The sequence below is a fragment of the Propithecus coquereli genome, unplaced genomic scaffold, assembly GCF_000956105.1.
Source record: "Propithecus coquereli isolate 6110/MARCELLA unplaced genomic scaffold, Pcoq_1.0 Scaffold120, whole genome shotgun sequence".
NCBI classification, from domain to species: domain Eukaryota; kingdom Metazoa; phylum Chordata; class Mammalia; order Primates; family Indriidae; genus Propithecus; species Propithecus coquereli.
The window spans coordinates 2,299,009-2,323,791 of NW_012136081.1; the positions used below are offsets into that span (position 1 = coordinate 2,299,009).

The 24,783-nt window shown below is 57.7% G+C and overlaps 3 protein-coding genes across 7 annotated transcripts; 1 reads left to right on the top strand and 2 right to left on the bottom strand.

Moving 5' to 3' along the window:
- Positions 1-162: 162 nt before the first annotated feature.
- Positions 163-7,569, bottom strand: KCNK4 (potassium channel, two pore domain subfamily K, member 4). Of its 2 annotated transcripts, none has more exons than XM_012665365.1 (7): positions 6,821-6,888; positions 5,721-5,986; positions 2,814-2,937; positions 2,527-2,687; positions 2,151-2,337; positions 1,558-1,697; positions 163-850 (listed from the first exon to the last, which is right to left on the bottom strand). In XM_012665365.1, the coding sequence occupies exons 1-7, from the start codon at positions 6,861-6,863 to the stop codon at positions 470-472; spliced, it is 1,302 nt and encodes a 433-aa protein (XP_012520819.1). In that variant the 5' UTR covers positions 6,864-6,888; the 3' UTR covers positions 163-469. The 2 variants fall into 2 exon arrangements, with proteins under 2 accessions (XP_012520819.1, XP_012520820.1); XM_012665366.1 differs by lacking the exon at positions 6,821-6,888 and adding an exon at positions 7,321-7,569 and having other exon boundaries at positions 182-850.
- A 1,777-nt stretch (positions 7,570-9,346) lies between these two features.
- GPR137 (G protein-coupled receptor 137) lies at positions 9,347-13,573 on the bottom strand. 2 transcript variants are annotated; one of them, XM_012665367.1, is made up of 8 exons: positions 13,412-13,573; positions 11,945-12,316; positions 11,815-11,864; positions 10,855-11,080; positions 10,585-10,734; positions 10,331-10,459; positions 10,082-10,200; positions 9,347-9,801 (listed from the first exon to the last, which is right to left on the bottom strand). In XM_012665367.1, exons 2-8 carry the CDS (start codon positions 12,299-12,301, stop codon positions 9,642-9,644), a joined length of 1,191 nt encoding a protein of 396 aa, XP_012520821.1. In that variant the 5' UTR covers positions 12,302-12,316; positions 13,412-13,573; the 3' UTR covers positions 9,347-9,641. The 2 variants fall into 2 exon arrangements, with proteins under 2 accessions (XP_012520821.1, XP_012520822.1); XM_012665368.1 differs by lacking the exon at positions 13,412-13,573 and having other exon boundaries at positions 10,082-10,173; positions 11,945-12,910.
- Positions 13,574-14,072: 499 nt separating this feature from the next.
- Positions 14,073-22,931, top strand: BAD (BCL2-associated agonist of cell death). Of its 3 annotated transcripts, none has more exons than XM_012665370.1 (4): positions 14,073-14,152; positions 14,426-14,620; positions 21,559-21,749; positions 22,442-22,931. In XM_012665370.1, exons 2-4 carry the CDS (start codon positions 14,434-14,436, stop codon positions 22,565-22,567), a joined length of 504 nt encoding a protein of 167 aa, XP_012520824.1. In that variant the 5' UTR covers positions 14,073-14,152; positions 14,426-14,433; the 3' UTR covers positions 22,568-22,931. The 3 variants fall into 3 exon arrangements, with proteins under 3 accessions (XP_012520824.1, XP_012520825.1, XP_012520826.1); XM_012665371.1 differs by having other exon boundaries at positions 14,123-14,163; XM_012665372.1 differs by lacking the exon at positions 14,073-14,152 and adding an exon at positions 14,185-14,199.
- Positions 22,932-24,783: the final 1,852 nt, after the last annotated feature.

Genomic DNA, 24,783 nt, shown 5'->3' on the forward strand with positions numbered 1-24,783 from the left:
TCTTGGATGATTCTGAAGCCAGACCCTCCCTACACAGTCGCCTCCAGGCAGAGAGGCGGGCCTGAGTACCGCGGAGAAGGCCTCGACTCCCTCGGCCTGGGGGTTGGGGAAGGCCCGACGTGCCCCCGCGGTGGCCCGAGGAAAGCACTCCAACACCCACTCGCGCTCACGCCCGCGGCGGTGCAGACTGTTTTCGTTTATTAATGCAGGCTTTGAGGCACAGTCGTGAGGTGTTGTGAGGGACAGGCCTGGCCAGGGCGGTGAGACAGAAAGCCTTGGGGGTCTGGAAATGGATGGAAGTGAGGATGGGGGCGTAGGGAGTAGCAGAGTGGCAACCCGTAGCCTCCTCCCCAGGCTTCAATCACATCGACAGAGGGCTCTTTGGTCAAACAAGCCAAGCATGCCGGGGGAGGAACGAAGGAGAGGAGGAACGAAGCCCTTTGAGAGGCCCGGGCCGGGGATCCTGCCCCTACACGGGCACGCCTTTTTCTCGGGGACGCCCTGGGCCTCGGGGCCGCGCAGGCTTCCTGGCGGGGTTGGGGCGGCGGCGACCTGGCGGCGCACGGGGCAGCGCGCAGCTGCGCTCGCTCTGCGTGTCCGAGGACTCGTCGATGAAGGCCAGGTTCTCGCTGGGGTAATCCAGGGCCGAGGCCGTGGGCGGGGAAGGCGGCTCGACCTTCTCTGGGGGCGTGGGGGATCGAGGCCTGCCGACCGGCTGCGCGGGACAGGGCGGTGGAGGCAGGTGTGGCCGCTCCTTCTGTGGAGGCGGTGCGGTGGGCCCAGCTCGCTGGGTCACCCGCGCCGTCACTGTGCCGGTCCAGCTGGCAGCCTGCGCGGTGAGGCCGCCCATCTGCGCGGGGAAGAAAGGCAGCCCTCGACCAGGGGTCCTTGACCGACTCCGCAACCCCAGGAACCTGCCCCTTTACCAATTAGGCATCAACTCTCTTTTCCGTGGCTTCCAGCCTCAGCGGGCGGAGACGCAAGGGCTCCTCACCCCGGCGGCAGGCTCTCCCCCATCCGCACCAAAGCGCCCCTTTCTCCAGGGTCCTTTCTAGAAATACTTAGTTTTTATTTCAGCTCTCCCTCTGGTGCTCCAAGACCTTGCACCTTTATCCGGTTCCTCAACCGGGTGCTTCAAGTAGGGTGGCAAAGCACAGGTAGCTAGGTTAAGTGTGAATTTCAGATAAGCAACCAATAAAATTTTAGCATAAGTATGTCCCGAATTAAATGTGAATTTCGGATAAGCAAAGACTAAAATTTTAGTATAAGTATGTCCCTGAGAAAAAGAAGGTGTTGCTTATCTGAAATTCACATTTAACTGAGCTTTCTGCATTTTTATTTGCTGAATCTGGCAACCCTATCCATAACAGCAGAGGTGATGGAGTCACTCCCAACCTATCTGAGCTTACCACTCTGTTCCTGGTGGGGTACACAGAGGGGCTCAGTCCCTGCCTGGAGGAGCCCACATTCTGGAAGGGAGACAGACTGGTCAACCAGCTGCTAGGGTACAGCACATTAGTGCCACAGTGCACGCTGCACCAACTCAGGGGTGCATACCTGTGCCTGTGTGCGGCGGGACACTACTCGCAGCCAGTTCCCGATGGTGGTGAGCACGGAGGCGAAGTAGGCCAGGCCAAGCAGGATCCAGAACCACACCAGCGGCTGGTAGGCTGGATAGTCCTGCTTGGGGTCAGCGCCTGGGATACCGTGAAGGAAGGCGGAAAGAATTTGATTGTGGGGCAAGCCTGTGAGCTGCTGGCTAACTGCCCTTCTTCCCAGTTCATTGAGAGGACCTACCCTCCCCAGGTTCTAGAGTGTCCGAATGCATGCAGGAAGATAAGTGTGATGAGTTTAAGGTGTGCAAGATAAGAGCATGCAAAAGGGGGTGCTCACCTGCAAGAATGTGACACATGTAAGAGGTGCACTTATGTATGTGTGAGATGCAGGCATGCAAGAATGTAAGTGCATGAGGTGTTGCATTCGTGCAAGAGTGTAATGGTGCATTCCATGATAGCTGTAGGGGTTGGAGCGATCACATGTAAGTGCACAAAGGCCATGTGGAATTGGGAGGGAGAGGTGAGAGTGTGGACTCTCTGGAGAGGAATAAGGAAAGTAGATCGGGAAGTGCAGTGCAAGAAGGGCAGCCTCACCAGCCACATAGTCACCAAAGCCCACGGTAGTGAGCGTCACTATGACAAAGTAGATGGCCTCCAGCTTGCTCCATTCCTCCATATAGCAGAACACGAACGTGGGCGTGAGGACAAAGAGCAGGCAGCCAATCAGCAGGAAGAGCATCGCTGATAGCACTCGCACCAGCTCCGGTGGCACGTGCCACTTCTGCGGGGAGGAGCAGTAGGCAGGACCGAGGAGACACCAACAACTTCCACTCCCATACTCCCCACTCCCACCCCCAGGAGCCTGCGGGAGAGGCTTGTGCAGTGTAGGGGCGCGCGCTCACGTGCCAGGGACAGAGAGAAGGGTATCCGGAGCCCAGCACAAGGGCGTGCAGGGCATGGAGCAGCTCACCAAGAAGATGGCTTCGATGTGACCGATGCCACGGCGCAGGGAAGAGCCCAGCCGGTCCCCGACCCCTGCCAGCAGGATCCCAAACAGCGGGATCCCCACCAGTGCATAAAAGATGCAGAAGAGGCGCCCAGCATCTGTGCGCAGGGCCACATTGCCATAGCCTGGGCAGAGGAGTGATGCAGGAAGTCTAGGGGCCACCTGGCATCCCCTACCTCTCCCTGCACCTGCCCCCTTGAGAAAACTCCTTGCCCCTTACCCCCCTCCACATGCCCCATCCTCTCCCCCACCGATAGTGGTGATGATGGTCCCTGAGAAAAAGAAGGCGCTGCCCAGGTCCCAGGTTGAGAGGCTGCTGTTACTGGTCGAGTTGGTTTCTGGGTTCGCACCCCCTCCCAGGGCATCAGCCACCTCCTGCAGGACAAGGTGCAGAAGGAGGAACCTCAGTTCTTCCCTCCTGTCCTGGTCAGCTCCCTGCCCCTCCAGTCTCTAGGGTGGTCCCTTCCCTGCCCCTCTCAGCTCACCCCTCTCCTGTCTCCCAGAAGGCAGTCCCTTACAACAGAGGATGGAAATCAGGTGGACTAATCCACCTGTGGGCAAGTTTGTCTGATCTCCACAATGCTTTAGAAAGATTTGAGTTATCTGCCCCCTAATTTCAGACAAAGACCAGACTGCCTGGGTTGAAATTTTGGTGCTATGTGACCTTGGGCAAATTAATGCTCTGTGCCCTGGGTTCTACATCTATAAGGTGTGGATGATGGTAATAGCACCTACTGCATAGATTTGTTGTGAAGAGTTAAAGTACTTGCAACAAAGTAAGCACTGTGTGTCTGTTAAATAAGTTTTCACCCAGTGATCGTGCCCTGTGATTTCCACAGACTCTGCCACTCGCATTGCCGCTATGGAAGCTGAGTTTGAATCCTTTATCTTAGAAAATCTAATGAAAGTTAGGGACTTTCCCTCCAAGAAGGTTCATATACCACCAAGTTTTGCATCCAATTGTAGGAGGTACACACACACACACACACACACACACACACACACGCACACATGCACACATGCTGTCCCGATGAAGTCCAAGCCAAACACTCTGCTGCATAGTAGGTGCTCAATAAGTATTAAATGAATGAAATGTCCGTGTGTCTGCCCCTCTTTCCAGCCTGCAGGTCCCTCGATGGCAGGGTCTGTATTTTATTGTTATTATTATTTTAGAGACAGGATCTCGCTCTGTCACCCAGGCTGGAATGCAGTGGCATGATCATAGCTCACTGCAGCCTTGAACTCCTGGGCTCAAGCGATTGTCCTGCCTCAGTCTGCCAAATAGGCTGGCTGGGGTCTGTATTTTGAGAGTGCTTGCCCTAGGTGATAGGAGGTCAGAGGACCTGTGCCCCAAGGAACACAGAAGCAAGGCACAAGGCCAGTGTCTATGGGAATATCACAAGCCACCTCTTTCCTCCTGACCATAATTCATTAGCAGGACCCACTCCAAATTAATCTTCCTAAAGTGACTACTCAAAACCCTCTGCAGCTCCCTGGTGTCTGCAAAAGCATCTAAACTCCCCAGCCTGGCATTCAATCCCTTTTCCAAACCAGTCCCAACCTCCCTTTCCCCAGTCTTCTCTCCTGCGACTTCAGTTTGGCACCCCATGTTACAGCAATCTTCCCCTCAGATTTTGAGACAATTCCATTTCCCATAATAATTTTTAATAAGGGCAAGAAGTGAAATATCTGATTAAAAGTGATTTAATTTGTATTTTGCAACACTTTTTCTAATAAATTCACTACTCAGGGGAAAAAATCCTTTGTCATCCTGTGTGTTCTAATTTTTGCTTCAAATGACTAGGCATCTGCTAACTCCATGTTCTGTAAAACACTCCAGAGCTTTCCAGCTTCCACGGCTTTGCCCATGCTGTTCCTCTGCATGGGAGTCCCTTGCCCCCAATCCCTAAACTCTACCCCTCTCACCTGGCACACAGTAGGTGTACGATTGGTGCACAACTAATTCAGGGACTGAATCTTACTATGGAAGAGAAATAAAGCAGCTGTCACCCATCCTTCTGGGTCCTGCCCCTTCTTTTCTCATTTTTTCTTATTTAGGAAAAAAGCTATTCCATTGTGAGGATAAAATAGGTCAGATTCCTTCCCTCCCTCTGTCCTGTGGTCAGGCCAGACACACCCTCTGCCCAGGCCTCTCTGAGCCACCTCCAGCATTGTGAAAGTGTCAGAGACAATGTTGGATGATCTGTGTCCTGGCTCCACCCCACACTCATCTCTGCCCTGGGTCCTGCTACCTTGGAATCAGGTGGAACACTGAGGCTTCCATGCCATTGGCCCCTCCCTCCACAAAGAACAGGCAGGGAACAAGGGGTACTCTTCAATCAAGTAATAAACATTAATTTATTAAAATTCAATTTTTTTTATGACAGTGACTTAGAAATCAGAGAAAGCAACAGAGGTGCTCTCCTGCTCTGCTGACTGAACCCCAGAAGGCTGAAGCTCCAGCACTTTCTGCTGTCTCCGGTAGAGGCTGACCAAAAGTGCCTCAGGGAAGCCTGTCTCTGGCCCCCCAGGGTAAGCATGTGTTCTGGGGGAAAGGGGTGACTAACCTGGCATCCGTGGGATCCTGGAACCCTGTACATGTTTATATGCACACTTTTCCAGGGCAGAGGGGGAATGTTCACAGTGTTTGGGGGCTCTTCTAAGCCATCGTGATTCCATAAAAGTATAGAAATCAGTGTAGGTAGGGTTACCAGATTTAGCAAATAAAAATATTGCATGGGACATACTTATATTAAAAAGGCATTTGTGGTTTAGCTGAAATTCAGTTAACTGGGCATCCCAAATTTGATCTGGCGAGCTAAACCTGTGAGTTAGACCTGTGAAGATGTAACATCCTATGTGCCACAGCCATTCATTAATTCATTTGTCCTTCATTCAACCACCATCACACACTGAAGGAGACACTCTAGGAGCACAGTCCTGCGCCACCAAATGGCAAGGAAAACAATGGCCCTACGGCTGCCATACTGAAAATACAGATACCTGGATCCCAGCCTCTGCCCCACAGCACCCAGCTGCACCCTGTCCTCAGGGGTACCTGTCAGAAAGCAGCACCCCAGCATAGGGCCTCACTGGCATGCAGCTAGCACCAGGGGGTCATGGATGACTGCTGACGGGGCTCTGGCCCACCCACGCACCTTGATGAAGAGCCCCAACTCCTGGTCGCTCACACATGGATGGGCCCTCAGGAACTTCTCTCGGACCTCCCCCAGCTCCCACTGGGCCTGCTGCTCGTGGGGCTGCTCCAGGGCCTGGAACACCAGGGCACCAGACACCAAGTAGAGCAAGACCAGCGCCAGCAGGGCCAGTAGCGTGGTGCTGCGCATGGCGCGGCCCGGTGCAGGGCCAACTCCACTGCTCGCCTGGAGAGGCCGGGCGGGGGCCTCCTGGGGAGCTGTGGTCACTGCGGGCAAAACCAGGGATGCTGGGGTCAATGAGATGGCCTGACACCCACGCCCTCCTCCTGGACCCCCTACATGCCCAAAGATCCCTGGTGCCCCCAGCCCTGCTTTCCACAGATGATCCCCAGAACCCTCTGGCTGGACACTTGGTACCAGGGTTCACCCAGACTCCCCACCTCGGGCCTCTCCCTTACGTCCCCTGCCCGGCCCCGTTAAGGACTCCGGGATGTGAGAGGAGGAGAGGGCACCAGGAAGGGAAAGGAAGGCGAGTGGGAGGGCGAGAGAGACTGAGCCTGCCTAGGGAGAAGCAGGGCAGCGAAGCAGCGTGGGGGGCCTGGAGGAGGGTTGGGGAACCGGCCCTCGAGGAGGGGGCCGAGGGGGCGCGAAGGGAAAGCAGGAGGAGAGGCCGGACCCCGCAGGGCGGGGACGCGGGGTGGCGGGTCCGGCTCGCGGGCTGGGGCTGTGGCAGCATCCTCGCGGCTTCTCCCTCCCCTCTCTCCGTGCTCCCGGCTAGTCGCGACAGGTCGGACGCGGAGACTCCAGGGTCCCCCTGCGACCCGCCGGGCTTTCGAGGAACCCAGGGGCGGGTCCTGGCCGCTGCGCAGAAGCGAGGACCCGAAGGAGGGAGGGAGAACTCCCGGTGCCGGGAAGGAGTGGGGCGGGGGTCGTCAAGGGCCAGAGCAGTGACAGCTGTCAGTCCCCGGGACAGCGGGCGCCGGCGCCCACGCGCGTGCACGCCCTGACACGCGCCGCCACGCGCGGGCACCGAGACCCGCGCGCCCACGCTCCACCCTGCGGCTCCAGCCGGCCGCGCCGCCCAGGCTGCCTGCTAGCACCGCACCCGCACGCTCCCGCAGACTCCCGGCATCCGACCCCCATGGGCGTGCCGGCCGTGCACACGCCAGGCCACAGGGCCGCCGTGCCCGCCGCCTCCCCCAGTCCTCACGCCGACGCCTCGGAGCGTGACGGGCGGCGGGATGCGCCGTGACACCACTCCCCGAGGCGCCCACACGCGGGAGGTGGGCGCCCCGCCCAGTCCGTTGCCCCCCGGGCGCCCCTGCCTGGGTGTCCTGCCCGGGTCCCCGCGCCCGCCCTGCACTTACTGTCGGCCCTGCTGCGGCAGCGGCTGCAGCCCGGGCTCCCGCGCGGCCTCGCCGGTGCCGGTGCCGGTGCCGGCTGGGCCGCGGAGGCGGCAGGGGCGGAGCGGGCGGCCGCTGGGGCTGGGACCCCCCCCTCCCGCCACCCGGAGCCCCCCTCCTCCCTAGTTTAACCCACCCATCGCCGCGCCTCCCTCCGTTCAGCGCCCTCGCCGCAGGCGCCACCCTCAAACCTTTACCTGCCGCCGCCCGGCTCCCCAATCCCGGCTGCCCGCGGGCGGTGGGTGGCAGTGGAGCCAGAGAGGGGTTGCAGCTAAGTACAACCTTCTAATCTCAGACCGAAGCCCAGTGTGGCCAGCGGCACGGCCCCGACCTGGGCATCAACTGGCCCACCTCTTCGGACAGGCATCACACTAATCTCCTGGCATCTCCCAGGCCCATTACTGGATTGGGAAAGGCCCTCTTATCTCCGCCCCTGGGGATAGCCTGGCCCTTGGGCTCAGCACTCAAGGGAGCCCCCACCAAGGGTTGGGGAGTATCTCGCTGAAGCCACCTGGAATTGGCAGATGTGGGGGTTGGGATCAAGCTCTGGGAAGTCACTGCTGGGGCACCTCCTGTCCCCACTCCCATATCCCCAGCCTTTGGTCCTCACCTCTGTGCCCAGGAGTCAGCCCCAGGGTCCTGGGCTAGAGCTGCCTGCCAATCCCAGCAAGGAACTGGAGTCAGCTTTCTCTTTCCCACTGTCTGAACAGCCAAAGCTCTAGTGGGTCAAGAACTCACCCTTCCCTGCTCTCACCCACTTCTTTACAACCTCTGATCTCTCCAAAGACCCTCTTGCCTCCTGGGGTCCTTGGCCCTTGTGGTGGGTGGTTTCAAGCCTGAACTTTAAGGCTGACCACCCCTACCAGTAGGGGACCTGGACAGGTTACCAAACTCTGGAGTCTCCCTGTTTCCACTTACAGAAAAGGGATGATTAATCATCACTTCGGGGTGCTGTTCTGAGCATTAAAGAGGTCAGTGTTTATAAATGTTCAAAACAGAGCCTGGCTTGCACAATACAGCGCCCTACAAATGCAAGCAATTTTCCTTTCAACAAAAAATGATCACCCAGCTTCAAGCTGATTCTCTGTGATGCCTTCTCTAGAGGCCCCACAGGCCTGGTGCCCAAGACGATCCCAAACAAAAGGTGTCAAGGCAGGCCCAGAGCTAAGCCCAGGGAACTCTGAGAAGCTGGGACAGCCAGGTTATGTGGGCAGGAGACAGACCCTCTAATAAATGACTCCCAGGCATAGGACAGATCTCCCAGAGCTATAGGAGCAGAAGGCAGTGATGGTGCTATTGGAGGCAGCTGGAGAAGGGGACCCCAGGACCACCAGGCAGACACAGTGTGGTGGCCACCTGCTCACCTGGGCAAACCACACCCTGGGAGGGAGATAGGGGCTAATCAGCCACAGGAACAATTTCTTTGCAGGCCTCCGACTAACCCTGGGCACCTGGAGACCAAGTCAGGGTGGTGACAGGGATACAGGGCCTCCAGAAAGCCCAATCCATTGGGGTTAAGGCTCACAATAGTCACCTAACCATGGTGCTGTGGGACCCAGGACAGGGGCCACGGTTCCCTGACCAGGAGGCAGAAGACTTCATCAAGGTGATGTATGAAGCAGGTCTTAAGGATAAAGTAGAAACTGCTGGAGTGGGTAGGGGTCTGGAGTGGTAGTGGGTCTGGATTGAGCCCTGTGTGGTCTCCCTTCCCTGGCAGACTGCAGGCCCCTCCCTCTCTTGGCTCAGTAGCTTTTTTTTTTTTTTTGAGACAGAGTCTCACCGTGTTGCCTGGGCTAGAGTGCCGTGGCGTCATCCTAGCTCACAGCAACCTCAAACTCCTGGGCTCAAGCAATCCTACTGCCTCAGCCTCCCGAGTAGCTGGGACTACAGGCATGCGCCACCATGCCTGGCTAATTTTTTCTATATATTTTTAGTTGTCCGATTAATTTCTTTGTATTTTTAGTCGAGATGGGGTCTCACTCTTGCTCAGGCTGATTTCGAACTCCTGAGCTCAAACAATCCGCCCGCCTCGGCCTCCCAGAGTGCTAGGATTACAGGCGTGAGCCACCGTGCCTGGCCTGGCTCAGCAGCTTTAATGGGGGTAAGTGGCCTTTGCCCAGACCAGCAGCTGCTTCAAGGGCCAGCGTCTGGTCAGCCTTAGGCTACAATAGACAAAGGGGAGGGCAACCCAAAGCACATGACCGACAGACAGGTGACTAGACATGGGGCACAGACACTGTTTATTGAGTGGCAGGCACAGGAGAGGTAGATGACTCCGGTGTGGAAGCGGAGGTGGCAGGTCATGCCAGGGTGCTGTGGGCATCTGGCGGCCAGGGCCATGTCTCCCATCCTAGGGGGATGGCACAAGCTCACTACGACAGGAGCAGCAAGGAGCCGGCCAGAGAAGGGGGTGGCCATGTCCCTCAGGACCCTGGGCAAGAAGCGGCAGATGAACTTGGCACAGGGGCCTGGGGTGAGGGGGGCTGGGGTGTGGGTATTCAGGAGGAAGGTTGGGGAATCACGTCTGTGGGGTGGAGTAGAGACTGTGGTGATGGCCGCCTGGTCCTGGCACCTGGGAGAAGAGCAGAGGAGTGGTCCTCGTCTGGCTGCCCTCACACCAGCCCGGCTCACGCCCGATGGCACCATACCAGCTGCCAGAGCCTAGGCTGCCCGACATGCTGCAGGCAGAGAAACAGGGTCAGTCCCATGGCAGAGACCAGAGCCACAGTCCCAAGAGTTGGGGGAGGAAGAGAGACTTAGAACAGAGCCCCTGTGACCTGGACATCCTGGGCAAGGGGTAAGGGCTTTAGCACTAGGAACTCAGAGGAGACCTCACCTAGTACAGATAGGGAAATGGAGGAGACAGGGTGGGGGGCGGCAAGACCTGGCTCTTGGTCCCCCATGGCTCGATGGAGCCAGGCAGGGCCAGGGGTCCTGAGGCGGGGTCAGGGCTCCTACCTGGTGCTCTCGCCCCGGCTGTGCTCCCAGGAGCAGCCCTCGTCCTCACAGTGCCCAGCCCGGTCGAAGAAGTAGGAACGGGAGCCAAAGACCTGCCCATTGAGGATGCGGCTGGTGCTCTGGGGGGAGGAAGCTGCCATCGGTGCTTTCTCCTGCTCCCTACTGGCCTCCCACAATCCAGACCCCAGACCAGATTCCCAGTGTCCACCCCTCTCCACCAGCCCTGCAGAGGAGGGTGGAGGCCCTCACCAGGTCCTGTGGGGGCCGGTGCACCCGGAAGAAGCCCACCAGCAGGGTGGTAGGCAGCAGCTCCCACACGAAGAGGATGAGGCCAAACACCAAGTAGCCTTTGTTCCCCAGGTCATTTACCAGGTCCGCCTGTGGGAAGGCAGGGGCTTGTGCCAGTCTGCAGTCATGCTAATGGGGCACGTGGACAGGACCCAGGCCAGCTGGGGGCTAGGCATCATGGCTACTAAGGGGGTGGGAGACATGCCAATGCCCACCTGGTCAGATACATTGTACCAGTCGTAATCAAAGGCATCCAGCCGGCTCCGGGGGGCCAAGGCCAGGGCTGCCAGGTTGTAGCAGGCCCGGCTAGCATACAGCAGGACCATGGCACCACCCATTGCAGCTGCCTGGCACACACTGGTCCCCTGGCACAGATGACAACAGAGGATCCTCAGGGAAGGAAGGCTCCCAGCTTCCTCTATACCCTGAAGACCGATGCCCAAAGCTCCCAAAGGACGCCTGGGCATCAGGGCTTGTGGCCCTACCTTGGCTTCCAGGTAGATGCTAGTGGAGGGGGCCCGCCGGGCGACAAGGCAGAGGCAGGCAGCGAGAGAGAGTGCACAGATGACGAAGAGGGAGTCGCTCACTAGGACTCGAACCAGCAGTAGGGCCCAGGGCTGTGCTCGGCGCCGGCGGGAGAGCACAGCACACAGCACGTTCACCAGCAGAAAGAGCAGCGAGGCCCCCACAAAGGCCCCTCGGACGGCCAACCTAGAGCCCAGAGCACAGTCAGCCCCGGACCACTGACTGCCCCTGGCACTCACCAACCACCCTACCTGCCCCAGGAGACCCAGTGTCAATCAGAACTCATTATCCAGTCTGAACTCTGTTCCTCCAGTCTTACAGATGGGGAAACTGAGGCCCAAAGAGGTCAGAAGGTGACTGACAGCTGTGGTACTTTGGAAAAAGCACCAGATTGGGAGTCAGAAATCTGGGTTTTAGCCCTGGCTCTGCCTCCTGCCAGCTCTGTGACCTTGAACATGTTGCTTTACCTTGCCAGGCCTCAGTTTCTTCACCTCTCAAGTGAGGATAATATAACAGCCTCCCAAGTAAATTGTAAAAATGGAAGATGGTTGTGAAAGCTCTTTATAAACTGTAAGACACTGTACAAATGACAAGAGTATTGCTCCCCTAGGTCACCCAGAAGTGCAGTTTGGCTTTGGTGCTTCCATGGGCTGGAGCCTCCAGCTCTTTCTCCATCATGGATGACACTAGTGCACTCTCCCCTCATAGTGCCATGACTGCTGCTATTATCGTTGCCCTTCATACATGCAATGCCTCTGCTGAGCCATCTGCACCAGGTGCTTTAACTTTTCCAAGCTTTTCCACAAATATTCCCTGGGTTGTTCTTGCCTCAGCCCTGAGAGACAGGAAGGGATATCTACACGGGGCTGTTCCCTGCCCCTGACCTGGGGGCTGAGCCCATCATTGTCCCAAGTACTTACAAGCCTCGGCTCATCTCTGGCCGACGCTTCGCCTTGGCCTTGAACACCACCTAGGAGCAGAGATGCCCATGACTCCCTTGGGTCTTTGGAGCTTGCCACCCCCACCCCCCCTACCCATTACCATGGTTACCTGGGCAAAGTAGAGGTTCATAAGCGTCAGGGTGAAGAACTGCAGGCAGACAGGGCAGCAGTAGAGAAGCCAAAAGGGCAAGGGCCCCAGGCGGTTGGCTCGGGAGGTATCTCGGAAGTAGAAGGAGAAGAGGGTGGTACGCAAGGCAGCCCAGAGCAGACAGAGTGCCAGGAACACCGTCTGATAGCTGAGACGCTTGTGCCCATACAGGAGCACCAGCCAGAGCTGGGCATACACGGAGAAGAAGAGCAGGGCGTACAGGGTGGTGTAGGCCGCGGTCAGCCCCAGGGTCACCGCGGGCGGCAGCGCAGGCACCAACCCGGCAGCAGGCACCAGGCCAGACAGGTTACTCTCCATGTCAGGAAGGGAGGCCTGAATCCCAGAGACAGAGATGGATGGGCTGGCAGGGTGCCAGGGAAATAAATACTGAGGGGTGGGAATTGCACGGTGCAGAGACAGAGACGGGGAGCTCAGGAGGAAAGAAGTTGTGCCTGCCAGGCCCCTCCTCCTCGACAGAGAGAGACCCTTGCCCTTGGGGAGCACGGGCAGCCTGGACCTCCGGCCCTGCACTCAGGGGAGTGGAAGGGCAGTTCCTCCTCTCCTGGGCAGACAGGGTGGGAGTTGGAGGGTGTCTCCTCTCTGGGCCGACCCCAGAGCCAGGGGTGGGGAGGGTGCAGAGGCCAAAGGAGAGGAATCTGTGGCCTTGATCGCTCGTGTCGTCCTGGCAGGAGGGGGAGAGCCCACCGATGCCCGTAAGCTTAGGGCGGCCGCCGCAGCGGGGGGCGCCCAACGCCCCGCTCTCCCCCTCCTCAAGCAGGGGGAGGCTCTCTCCCCTCCAATAATCCAGATGGGGAGCCTCTGCCTTCTGTCCTGGGGATTGCGGACGCCGACCCCACCCTACCCCCACCGCATCCACTCTCCAGCCGCAAGGGGCAAGAGGAGGCCGATGCCTGGTCCTCAGGCCGCAGCTGGGGGAGCCGGCTCCGGCCGCCGGGACCCGGGGCTCCGGCTCCCCAGCTCCCGCTGCTCCGCCCCCTCCTGCGCCTGCGCGGGTGCGGTTCGCTACGCAAATTGCGCAGGGGCCGGCCTGGCTCCGCAGCCCAGCGCCGCACCCGGCGTGGGGCTGTTCGAGAATTGGCGCGAGCTGCGCCGCCGGCTGGCGCCAGGTGTTACGCGAGGCGGCAAGCGGCCGAGTTGCGGGGGCCGTGCCGCAGCCAGGCAGCTATAGGTTGGGCTGTGTCCCGGGCCGCCGGCCCTCGCTTGTTCGGGAGGCCGCCAGTTCCCACGCTTCTCTACCCCATCCCCGAATCGGGATCGCGTCGCCCGGCTGGGGGCGGCAACGACTTCCCCTCACTCGGGCTCTGAAGGAAAACTTCCGCCCATAGCCAAGATGGTCTCCGGGCCCCGCCCCTTGGGCCTTAACCCGCGGCCGAGTCCCCGGGCGCGTCCCCCGCCGCTCCCGCTCACCTGAGCGCGCCGCCCCGCCGGGCGCCAAGCCCCGCGAGTGCTACGGTCCGCCCTCGCAGGGGCCCCCGTCCCTTCTCCCTCGCCTGGCGGTCATCCTATGCCAGGGAGGAGCCTCCTTTCTTATCTCCAGTGCCCCCGAGATGGCGCGGGGAGATGTCCCTGAAGCGGGCGGCGCAAAGCCTACACTTCGGGGAGGAGGAAGCGGGACTTCCCGACTGGTCACCCGGCCCAGGCGGAGCAGTAACAATAACAATAACTGTATCCGATGGCTGAGCTTCAGCTGCGGCTTCGCAAAGTGCTTTCACCCACAGTAATCACTCCTTTTACAAAGTTTTCACTGGCTTACGAGGGAGGTGTCACAATCCCCATTTTACAAGCGGGGAAACTAAGGCACAGAAGGGCTGAAGGACTTGACAGAAGAAGCGAGCCAGGTTCCAAATGGGGACCCTCGAGAAACCCTCACCTGCCCCCACACACGCCCAAGGCGTGAGGAAGCGGGAGCTGAGCCGCGGGAGATGAGAGCGGGACAGAGGAGGAAGGCGGTGGGCGCGGAGTAGGTTGGGCGGCGAGAGGGGCCGGGCCCGGGGCGGCCCCGCCTCCGGGCCAACCCGAGTGACATCTCGAGAGCTGATTGGGCCGGATCGCTGACAGTTCCCGTTACCCAGGTAACTAGGGCTGGCCGCCCTCAGTACCGGAGGGAGGCGGCGGGCCCGGGTCAGGGGCCTCGAGATCGGGCTTGGGGTGAGACCTGGGTACCGTCACCACCGGCGGGGTGGGCCGGGGCCTGGGTAGGAGCCTGGGTCTTCCCCATAGCCCAGGGACTCTGAGGGGATATTTAGGTTCTGGGCGGACAACCCGAGTTCCCTACTGGGCCAGACTCAGCAGAGAGATGAGGGCCTGGGAGGCCTGAGGGCACTAGGGTGGGAAAGGGAACCAGAGACACCTGCCTCTGCCCCCGACAGCCATCGTTTGTCCCGGTTGTGCCCTGAACTACCTACCATCTTGTCCACACAGCCCAGAGCATGTTCCAGATCCCAGAGTTTGAGCCAAGTGAGCAGGAAGACTCCAGCTCTGCAGGTAGGGGCCTGGGCCCCAGCCCCTCAGGGGACCGGCCCTCAGGCCCCGGCAAGCATCCCTGCACGGCTCCAAGCTTCCTGGGGGACGCCAGTCACCAGCAGGGGCAGCCCAGCAGCAGCAGCCACCATGGAGGTAAAAACCCCCTAACCTGCCTGTCCACCCTATCCCCAGCCCATTAGCTCCCTCCACCGCAGCTGCATCCACACCCAATGACGGCTTTGGGTAAGAACCTAACCTCTCTGACCCTCTGTCTCCTGTAAAACAGAGCAATTACTCACCACCGTTACAGGACTTTTGGGTTAATTAGCAGGAATATATAGGAAGCACTTGATTATAGAGCTGGTGCCTGGTAAGTGCTCAAAAAAGCTAGCTGTTATTGTGGGGCCAGGACAGAAATTAGAGGCAGGCAGTGATCCAGAAAGGAAAGGTGACTTACCTAAGGTCACACTTGCTTGGCATTGCCTTTCTTAGGAGGCAGGGCTGAAAGAGTCCTTGCTGCCCTGCCCCAGGCTATATACGTTCCCTGGGATTGGGCCTTTCAGCTCCTGGGTGTGTTCTTTCTCACCCTGTGGCTTACACCCACAGCAGGGTTGTCCTTGCCCAGTTTCCAGGAGCAGGTGACCCTAAGGGGCAGACAGTCCTCCCAGGCCACAGGCCTGTTTGGGGGTAGGAAGCATAGGCACCAACATGGAAGAACAGGCATGGAAGGGCAATGGCCATTTCTCAGTAGTACCCACCTCCCCCATGCCCAGCACCAGCCTTGGCACCTGGAACAACCACAGAGATCTTCTGAGAACAAAAATCAGGTCGTGTCACTTGACCGCTGAAACTTAAGTGACCCGTCTCCCCATTTTCAGGAGTAGGAAGGCTTACCCCATCCTTCCCTTACACACTCCGCTCTCACAGACTGGACCCCTCAGCTTTGCCTTCCAGATCTTGCACTTGCTGTTTTTCTGCTCACAACCCCCACCTGTTCTCCCTGCCACCTGGCTGTTCTGACCCACCTGGCGCTCACTTCCTCCACACAGTGAGTACTTACAGTTTGCCGCAGGCTGAAAGGAGTCAGGAATTCTTGCCCCTGCTGAGCTTACGTTCTAGTGAGGCAGGGGGAGACGGGCCAGGAGCAAAGAAAAAAGTACATTCTACAATGCAGCAGAAGGTGACGTGCACTGGGGCGGTGGGCAAGACAGTACAGAGAATCCAGAGTCGTGGGGGCTGGAGAGGGATCTTAACTGAAGTGGCCAGGGCCAGCCCGGGTAAGAAGCGACACTGGAGCCAAGGCGAGAGGGGAAAAGGTCCAGGCAGAGGGAAGGGCAAATGCAAAGCCCTGGGGCAACACCTGTTCCAGGCTAGTGTGGGCCGAGGGGAGAAGGCGAGAGGAGTTGAGGACCTGAAGTTGAATATCATTGTAAGGACTTTGGCTCTGGCTTTGAGTGAAAAGCAGGGAAGGCTTTGAGCAGAGACCCGTCTGACTTAGGCACGCAGAGAATCACGAGGGAGGTGGCGAAAAGGAGCTGGACGCTGGGCTGAGAGCACCGGGAGAGCTGGCAGGACTTGCCGACCGACTGGATGTGGGGTGCGAGGGAGAGAGGAGTCCAGCCTGAGCACCCTGAAGGATGAGCTTGCCCTTAACAGAGATGGAACACTGAGGGCTGGGGGAAGATCCAGAACCCCATTTGGGCCGTGTCAGGCCTTTTAGGCATCTAGGTGGGATTTCCAGTAGGGTACTGGTGGGACCTGGCAGGGAGGTGGAGTCCACCAGGGCCGTGCTTGTCTCAACCCAGGGCGGGGGCCATGGCTGGAGGGGGTGTGGGAGGGAGGGGCAGTGTGGGGTGCAGGCTGGCTAGGCGTGAGGAGAGCAACAGGCCGTGGGATCGGGGGCATCCCTGGAGTTGGGGTATGGAGGGGGCGATCTGGACAGGTAGGAGGCAGTGGTCAACCCATGGGAGTTATTTGGTAGCGATGAGGTCTAGGTTGTGGCCATGGGAACGAGAATCTGAGGGGAAGGCACAGAAAGGCTAGGAGGTGGAGGACCGCTCAGGTCCTATGGCAAAGACAGGAATGGTGGTGGACAGAGCGGCAGAGAACAGGAGTAATATGTCCCAAAAGCAAGTGATTTCCTACAAAAGGTCTGCAAATGCCAATGACTTGCCAGAGCCACAGGGCTCTGCCCCCTGTGTGGGCAGGGCAACTCTCTTCATACTCCCTGCCACCAGGCCCCCGCTGGACTGTAAGTGTCCCCAGGGCACGGACTGCAGCCCAGTGCCTAGGGCGGGCATGAGTGGTGGAAAGGGGAAAAGGACTCTCGGTGGGCCAGACTGCAGGGTTCAAAGGCAACTCTGCCCTTTATGAGCAGGTTAATTAACTCAATCTGCCTTAGTTTGCTTATCTGTAAGATGAGAATAGAACTAGTCCCACCTCAGAGGGTTGTAGTGAGGACCTGATGAGTTAATATAGGAACAGTGCCTGGCACGGAGGAATGGCTGTGTAAGTGTTTACCATTCTTACTGTTACTATGGTCGTTATTGTTATTATGAGTTGGCCCAGGCTCTGAGCAGGCCCAGAGGTGCTCACGCTCAGCTCCTAGGGGCCATTCATCCAGTGGGAGTAGAGACATCAATATCCGGTGCACCCCTAATGGTGGACAAGTGAAATACAGGTTAGAATTGGAACATTAGGGCCTTGAAGGCCACACCAAGGGTTTGGATTTTATCTTGTAAGCAAATAGGGAGGGAGCCATGAAGGTTTAAGGCAGAGGACAGACACACATAGTTGGGTTTTAGAGCAAAGGTAGTCAAACTATGCCACAGGCTAAATCCTTCTGTTTTTGTACAGCCCAGGAGCTAAGAATGGTTTTTATATTTTTACATGGTTGAGACCGGGTGTGGTGGCTCACGCCCATAATCCCAATACTTCCTGGAGGTCAAGGTGGGAGGATCAATTGAGGCCAAGAGTACAAGACGGCGAGAGAGAGAAAAATTAGCCAGGCATGATGGCGAGTGCCTGTCATCTAAGCTACTCTTTTTCTTTTCAAAAAAGAAAAAGAAAATGGTTGATAAAAATCAAAAGAACCATATTTTGTAACACACGAAATTCAAATTTCAGTGTCCCTAAATAAAGTGTTAGTGGAACACTAAATACAGTGTGTTCATTTACATGTTGTTTATGGCTTCTTTCAAGCTATGACCAAAAGTTGAGTAGTTGTCACAGACATGTGTGGCCCACTGAACCTAAAATATTTACTATCTGGCCTTTTACAAAAAACGAGAATATTTTCCAGCCCGTTTTAGAGGTTTTTAGAGACAAGGTCTCACTCTATCACCCAAGCTGGAGTGCAGTGGAATGATCATAGCTCACTATAACCTCCAACACCTGGGCTCAAGTGATTCTCCTGCCTCGGCCTCCCAAGTAGCTGAGACTATTGGTGCATGCCAACATGCCTGACTAATTTTTAAAACTTTGTTGTAGAGACAGGGTCTCACTATGTTGCCCCGGCTGGTCTCGAACTCCTGGCCTCAAGTGATCCTCCCAAAGTGCTAGGATTACAGTTGGGAGCAATGCACCCAGCCAGAGTGTTTTCTGATTTCATCAGCTCTGAGCAAGGTGAGGTATGTTCTTTACTGGCCTGCCAAGGGGCTTGTGTACTGAAACGCTTTAGTCAAGGCAAGGCCTGCAGGCGCTAGAAGCTGACAGGCAGTGAATGCCTGCTGGGGTGGCGGTAGCATAGGCCGCCCTGATGATCTGCCGGCAGAGTTTGTGTAGCCTGCATGTGGTAGAGGCAGGACACAAACCTAGCCCTGCCTGCTGGCACAGCTTCAGTGCTTCAAATGGCTAGAACACCACTGTTTTAATCAAGTGTGCAAGGATGCTTATGGAAGCATAAACTGGAATGTGTTCAGCCCCATCCACTCACCTGGAAGCCCAGTGGGTAAAGAACTTAAAGCCGAAGGTACACTGCTGGGGCCTGGGGCACACACTTCCCTCTCCCCCACCCCAGCCTCTGGTCAGACTCTGGGAGGATGGCTTGAGTGGGTAGGCCTGGGTACCCACCCATGCTCACACCCAGAGGGGAGCCACACCCCTTCCCTTCCCCCAGAAAGGAGAGAGTCTGGCCCAGGCCCTGCTCCACCCGTCCCCTTCCCCCAGGGAGTTCACAGAACCTCCACTCTTGGGTGTTTTCCAGTAAATAGAAGGACACTTTTTAAAATTCAGTTTAATACAAATGGGTGTCATTTTGATGGTGGCTAATTTAGCACTGCTAAATCCATGGCTTTGGTAAGAACGCCCCACCCCACAGGAGGGGCTCCTAGCAGAGCCCACTCTAGCACAAGGCCCAAGGGCGTGTTCCTTAACCTAGGCCCCCAAGGCAGCCCGTGGTGCAGCTGGAGGAAGCCTGGAGCGTGAGGGTTAAGTACAGAACTCTTGGATCCCAGCTCTGCCATGTATCTACTAGCTGTGTGACCTTGGGCAAGTTACCCTTTCTGCCTTAGTTTCCTCTGTAAACGGGTGACCGTGAGGAACCTCCCTGACAGGGTGTGGTGAGGACTAAACAAATAAACACTCGGGAGTGCCTCCAACCTGACCGGGCTGTGCTCTTCTACTTGTTCTGATTCCTGCACCAGGGGCGGTGCCCAGGCCAAATGTCCACCTGCGGGTCACTCACCCTCCAACTGTGGGCCTTGCATCTGTCAAGTGCGGTGGTCCTGTGGTCCTACTGAGAACTAGTAGAGAAGAACAGCTGCCATTTCCTGAGCACTTAGGTGGCCAGGCAGGGTGTACCAGCTACGTGACCTCGGGCAAGTTTCTAGCCTCATGGTGCCTCTGTTTCCCCATCTATAAAGTAGGGAGAACTTGGTATCCACCTCCCTGGGAAGCTGAGAGGCCCCAAGATGTGAAAGGGGTAGGGCAGGGTGCTCTCCTGGTCTCGTTTGTTCTCGTGGTGGTCCTGGGAGATGGGCGACTGCCCCCATTTCACAGAAGACACTGGTGCCCCCAAGGGGTTGGAGAATGGGCCCACCTAGCTACTGTCAACAGAAAAAAAAGCCAAACTCTGTAAAATAATTTTAAAGAGATTTACTCTGAGCCAAATTTGAGGACCATGACCCGGAGCCACGCCCAAGAAGCTTTGAGCAAGTGGACTTGCTGTGGCTGGATTACAGTTTGGTTTTATACATTTCAGGGAGACAGAGGTTACAGGTAAAGTCATAAATCAATACATGGGAGGTGTACATTGGTTTGGCCCGCAAAGGTGGGCCATCTCCAAGGAGGGCACTTACAGATTATAGGTGGGTTTAAAGATTCTTTGACTTGTAATTGGTTAAAGATATGAAGCTTTGTCTAAAGGCTTGGAATGTTTTAACATAGGAGCTGTTTATCAGAGATAGGCCACAGGAGTAAATTGAGGACCTGCAGGTTTGTCTTGCATACCCTTAGGCCTGTTAATGGGTTACAAAGGATGTCTCCAAGAAGGGAGGGGGGCATGATGAGGCATGTCTGACCTCCTTCCTCCTGGCAGGCAATCTAGTTTTAGGATATTCCTTTGGCCAGGAGAGGGTCCATTTAGTCAGCCAGTTGGGGGGCGGTGAGCCTTAAAATTTTATTTTAGTTCACACTGCTGACCCCTGCTCCACTGTCCAAGTCCCACGGGACTGCAAAGTGCTCTGCAGACAGGCCCGTTCCCATCAGCGCTCTATTTTTTCCTAGCTCTCCAGCCTGCAGCCCCAGCCTGACTCCCCACTCCCACACTGCTCCTTCAGGGCCTTGAGGCGTCCCCACCTTCCCTGCCTGACCTCGGGTTGCATCTGGGCTTTGGTAAAGCTCAGAACAGCCAGGCACTCTGATCACATACTCTTGGCCTAGGCCTTGTGGTGTTCTCTCATTCCCTTCCTGGCTTCTCAGTCACTGGCCCACAGTGCTCTGCCAAAGGTCCTTTCAGGGAGGAGGAGACATTCTGTTATCCTCAGCTTCAGTTCCTGGCCTGTATCTTACCTCCTCCAAAAAGTCTTCCCTGACAGACACACCTTGCTGTGAACGCTGAGCATGTTCTCCTGCCTGTCTCTGTTACTTAGCTCTGGGCTGTCTGCTCCTGGGAGTGGTTCCAGGTCTTTGTTGGTCTGGGTACAGTTGGCAGGAGTCAGGGGATGGTACACAGATAAAACAGACCACAGTAGAGGTCCCTCTAAATAATACCCATAGGGCACTTGCAGCCTACAAAGCACTTTCAAACTCTTTGTTTTAGGCGACCTTTTACACAGCCACTGGGAGTAAGGGCTAGTCAGAGTTGAAGGGTGGTTGGACAAGGGAAGAGGTGCATAGCTCAAGGGATAGTTGCTGGACTCTGGATTCCACCAAACTTCTAGGGACTTCCAGCTTCAGGCCCTCACAACTGTGTGACCCTGAGCAAGTCAAACTCCCTAAGCCTCTGTCTTCTCATCTGTAAAGTGGAGGCAATGTTAGTATTTACCTCCCAGAGTGGTTAGTAGGATAATGACGGACTATCAAGGCCTAGCACACAGTAAGTGCTCCATAAATGTTACCTAAAAAAGTCAACAGACAATTCCAGACATTTTTTCCCCGAAGCAGGTTCTGTGGGGGATGCAGACACATAAGCTGACAGGTGGGTGTTCTCCAGGGGCCCCTGCAGGTCCCTTGCAGAGATGTCCCGTCTTGCCTGCTGGGGCAGGACACCTCCCTATCCAGAGATTTGGTTTCTTCTGTAGAATGAAGAAGATGAATAGGTACCCACCCAGGGCTTGCTGGGAGGCCCCATGACGGTCTTGCACAAATAATTATAGTCACTATTTCTTATGCCCTTATTTTGTGCCAGGAACAGTGTAAGTTCATTTTGCACTCTAAGGGCCTCATCCATTATTGGCACTCAGTAAGGATTTGTAGAATTAATAAGTTAATTTGAATCTTCACAAAAGACCCGTGAGCTTCCCTTGATTTGTGTATGAGTGAACTGGGGCTCTGAGAGTTAGACTGTGAAGTGCCCACGAAGACATTAGCGGGCCGGAGGCGCAGAAGAGCTGAGAGTCGGGTCGCCCACCAACCCCTGACTCTCTCTGCAGGAGCTGGGTCTGTGGAGACCCGGAGTCGCCACAGCTCGTACCCCGCGGGGACAGAAGAGGATGAAGGGATGGAGGAAGAGCCCAGCCCCTTCCGGGGCCGCTCACGCTCGGCGCCCCCCAACCTCTGGGCTGCACAGCGCTATGGCCGCGAGCTCCGGAGGATGAGCGACGAGTTCGAGGACTCCTTCAAGGTGAGCGTCGGTTCTAGGCCGCTTCCCATCGGTCTGTCCCTTCCATGTCCCAGGACCCTTCCCCTACCACTGGCGAGTTCCAAGATCCCGCCCCTCCCACGGACCTGTTTCTTCTGAGTCCCAGAGCATGCCGGGATCGGTAGTTTCAGGCTCCACCCCGCTTCCCCTGTTTGTCCCGTCTGTGTCCCGGGGCTTGCCGGGACCTGTAGTTTCAGATCCTCCCGCCCCACCAGCTTGTCCCGTCCGTGTCCCAGGACGCCCCACCCCCGCCGCCGTTTGAGTCATGTCCCAGGGCATGCCGGGAGTGTAGTCCAGATCCCGTTCCAAGCTAAAGTCCCCGGGTTTCCCAAATTCTTGGGAGCGCGAGGCATGCTGGTATTTGTGGTCGTGGCCTAGCCCCGTGCGGGTGTCTGGGCTTTTTAGCCCCAACTTCGGAGACACTTCCTTAATTCCTGAATTGCGGGTGCTGGGTTTGCGGCTCTGGTGCTTCCAGGGCCTAGGCGTCTTTCCCCTCTGTCCCCAGCTCGGAGTTCCTGGGCTCTAACCAAGCCCCACTCCTGAAGGCCTAAGCGTCCTGTCGCGCTTCCCTGACCACACATGCTAGGCATGCTGGGACCTCACAGGTGGGGCCTGGCTGTAGCCTCCACGGTAGTCTAACGCAATTAACTTTTTCCCCCCTCCCAACCCCGAAGGGACTTCCTCGCCCGAAGAGCGCGGGCACAGCGACGCAGATACGGCAGAGCTCCAGCTGGACGCGCGTCATTCAGTCCTGGTGGGATCGGAACGTGGGCAGGGGAGGTTCCGCCCCCTCCCAGTGACCTTCCGTGCCACATTCCCGAAACTCCACCCGCTCCCGTCGCCGTCGGCGGCCATCTTGGGTATGGGCGGAAGTCGTTTCCGCAAGCTTTATTTTATGCAAAGAGGTTCCGCGCTGTCTCTTTCGGAGGGAGGTTGTCTGACCCAGATTCCCTTCCGGTGCGTGCGAGAGCCACGGACGGTTCGGCCCCATCGGAAGTTTTGAAGTTTTGTCGCCCGTAGCCGCCGGAAGTGGCTCCGTGGCCACGCCCTGCGGCTCTGAGCTGCCCCGAGGTCGTGAGCGGGGCTTAACCGTTACGTCACCAGAGCCCGTTCCTGCGCGGTGCCCCGCGGGCTCGCGGGCAAGAGTGCTAATAAAGCCCGCGTCTGTGCCGCTGAGTCTCCTCTGTCCGTCGTGTGGGTAGCGCGGTCACGGGTAGTTTCCAAAGATATCTCCGTTTTACGCATGAGGGAAACAGGCTCTTTTTGAGTGGCACCAGCCGCGGAGACCGGGAAGGGCTGGGGGCGGCAAGCGGGGCCGGGGCTGCTCGGCCTCCGGGAGGCGGAGTGCGGCCGGGCCCCAGGGCGCCAGTTCCTTATCTCTAATGCGGTAATTGGGAGCCGCGGCCCGGCCGGCTGCCGGAATTCCGCACTCTGCAAACCGTGCCGCGGCTCCCCGGGGAGGGTCATTTGTTCCTATTTGGGTCAGTCCTTGTGTGCAGCTACTTTGTGGCCGGCTTGGGGCCAGCGCTGCTCAGGGACCTGGCAGGACACGCGGGCGGGGGTAGCGGAAGGCTCCGCCGAGGGCTTCACACGAGGACCCAGCGCGGGGCTCGGGCTCAGCTCCAGAGAGATTTATTGGCGCCTGCTGTAGCCCCGGCCCGGGCTTCGTAGTGCGTGTACAGCGATGAATTGCGCCACAGCCCCGCTCGCGGAAGTTTCCTGGCGAGGGTGGAGAGCTAGAACAGAGGGTCCGGACCTGGGTGAGGGAGGCTCTCTCGGGCGGGGAAGTCAGGGAGGGCTTCAGGGAGGAGGCAAGTTAGAGTTTCGACCAAAAGGTAAGGTGAGGGATGGGGCTGTCACTCCCAGCAGTCGGGAGAGTGGACCCATGAAAGGACCAGAGGGAGCAACAGAGGCCAGGCTTCTGAAGGGGGTGAAATGTCACACCCAGGAGTTGAGAATTTAGCTGGTTTCTGAGGACCCGGAGGCCCACATGGAGTGTTTCTGCAAGTGGGGGGGAGTGAGGTCAGGAAGGTGGGTGTGGCTGCTGTGGGGCCTGGACACGGAGTACAGGAGAGTGGGCAGATTTGGGGATAGGACCAGGTCTGACAGCACAAGCACAGAAGGCTTGGGCACTGGTATTGACCCTGAGGGAAGAGAGCCCTGGGCAGAAGTCGAGCCAGAGAAGGCCCTGCTCTGGACAGGTTTCTCTGGCCTCCCCACCCCATCTATTTGCCTGAGGCTGCAGCAAAAACAAAGTAAAGCAAACATTCAATTGGCAGGAGATAAGCCCAGATAAGAGGCTGCCTTCCTCTGGAGGAGGGAGTCAGTCAGCCCGGACAGCCAGGAAGCTGGGAGAGGCCTTGAAGAGGTGCCAGCCTGACCCTGCTGCAGGCCTGCCACGCCCTCGAGCCCTCGCTGTGGGCTCTCCGTGGCTCCGCGCAGGTCCTGAGGCATGGAGCAGGTTCACTGGGCTGGCCAAAGACAGTCTGCCACAGAGGGTCTAGGCCTGCCCTGCCGCCAGGTCAGGACATCTTAGCTGTGGCCTGGCACACGGACATGGCTCTGGGCTTCCATTTCCTCCGTAAAACAGGCATAACATCTCCCTCGCAGGGATGAGGGGGATGCTGGGCATCCCAGCCCCCGCGAGTGTCTGCGACTGTCAGCTTCCCTTGCTCCCAGGGATCACCGGGAGCCTCACTTCCCACCTATCTCTGAAAGGCCAGGTCCGTTGGTGTCGGGCAGGTTCTGAGCTGCCCAGCTCCACCCCAGCCGTCCATCCCGCGATACAGAGTCAGCTGCCTGTCGGGGCCCGGAGCAGCCCGGGCGGAAGATGCTGGGTGTTTGGGTCATATCAGGCAACAGGAAGGGGGGCAGGGAGGCTTCCTGAAGCAGAGGCCTGAGCCTCTGTGAAGGGAGGATGGGGAGAGCTGAGGAGGGAGAAAAGCAGTGGGTTGAGGGGAGCCACGGCCAGGGGGACAGGGCCAAAGGCAAGTCAGTGAGGAAGGCTGCCGGGAAA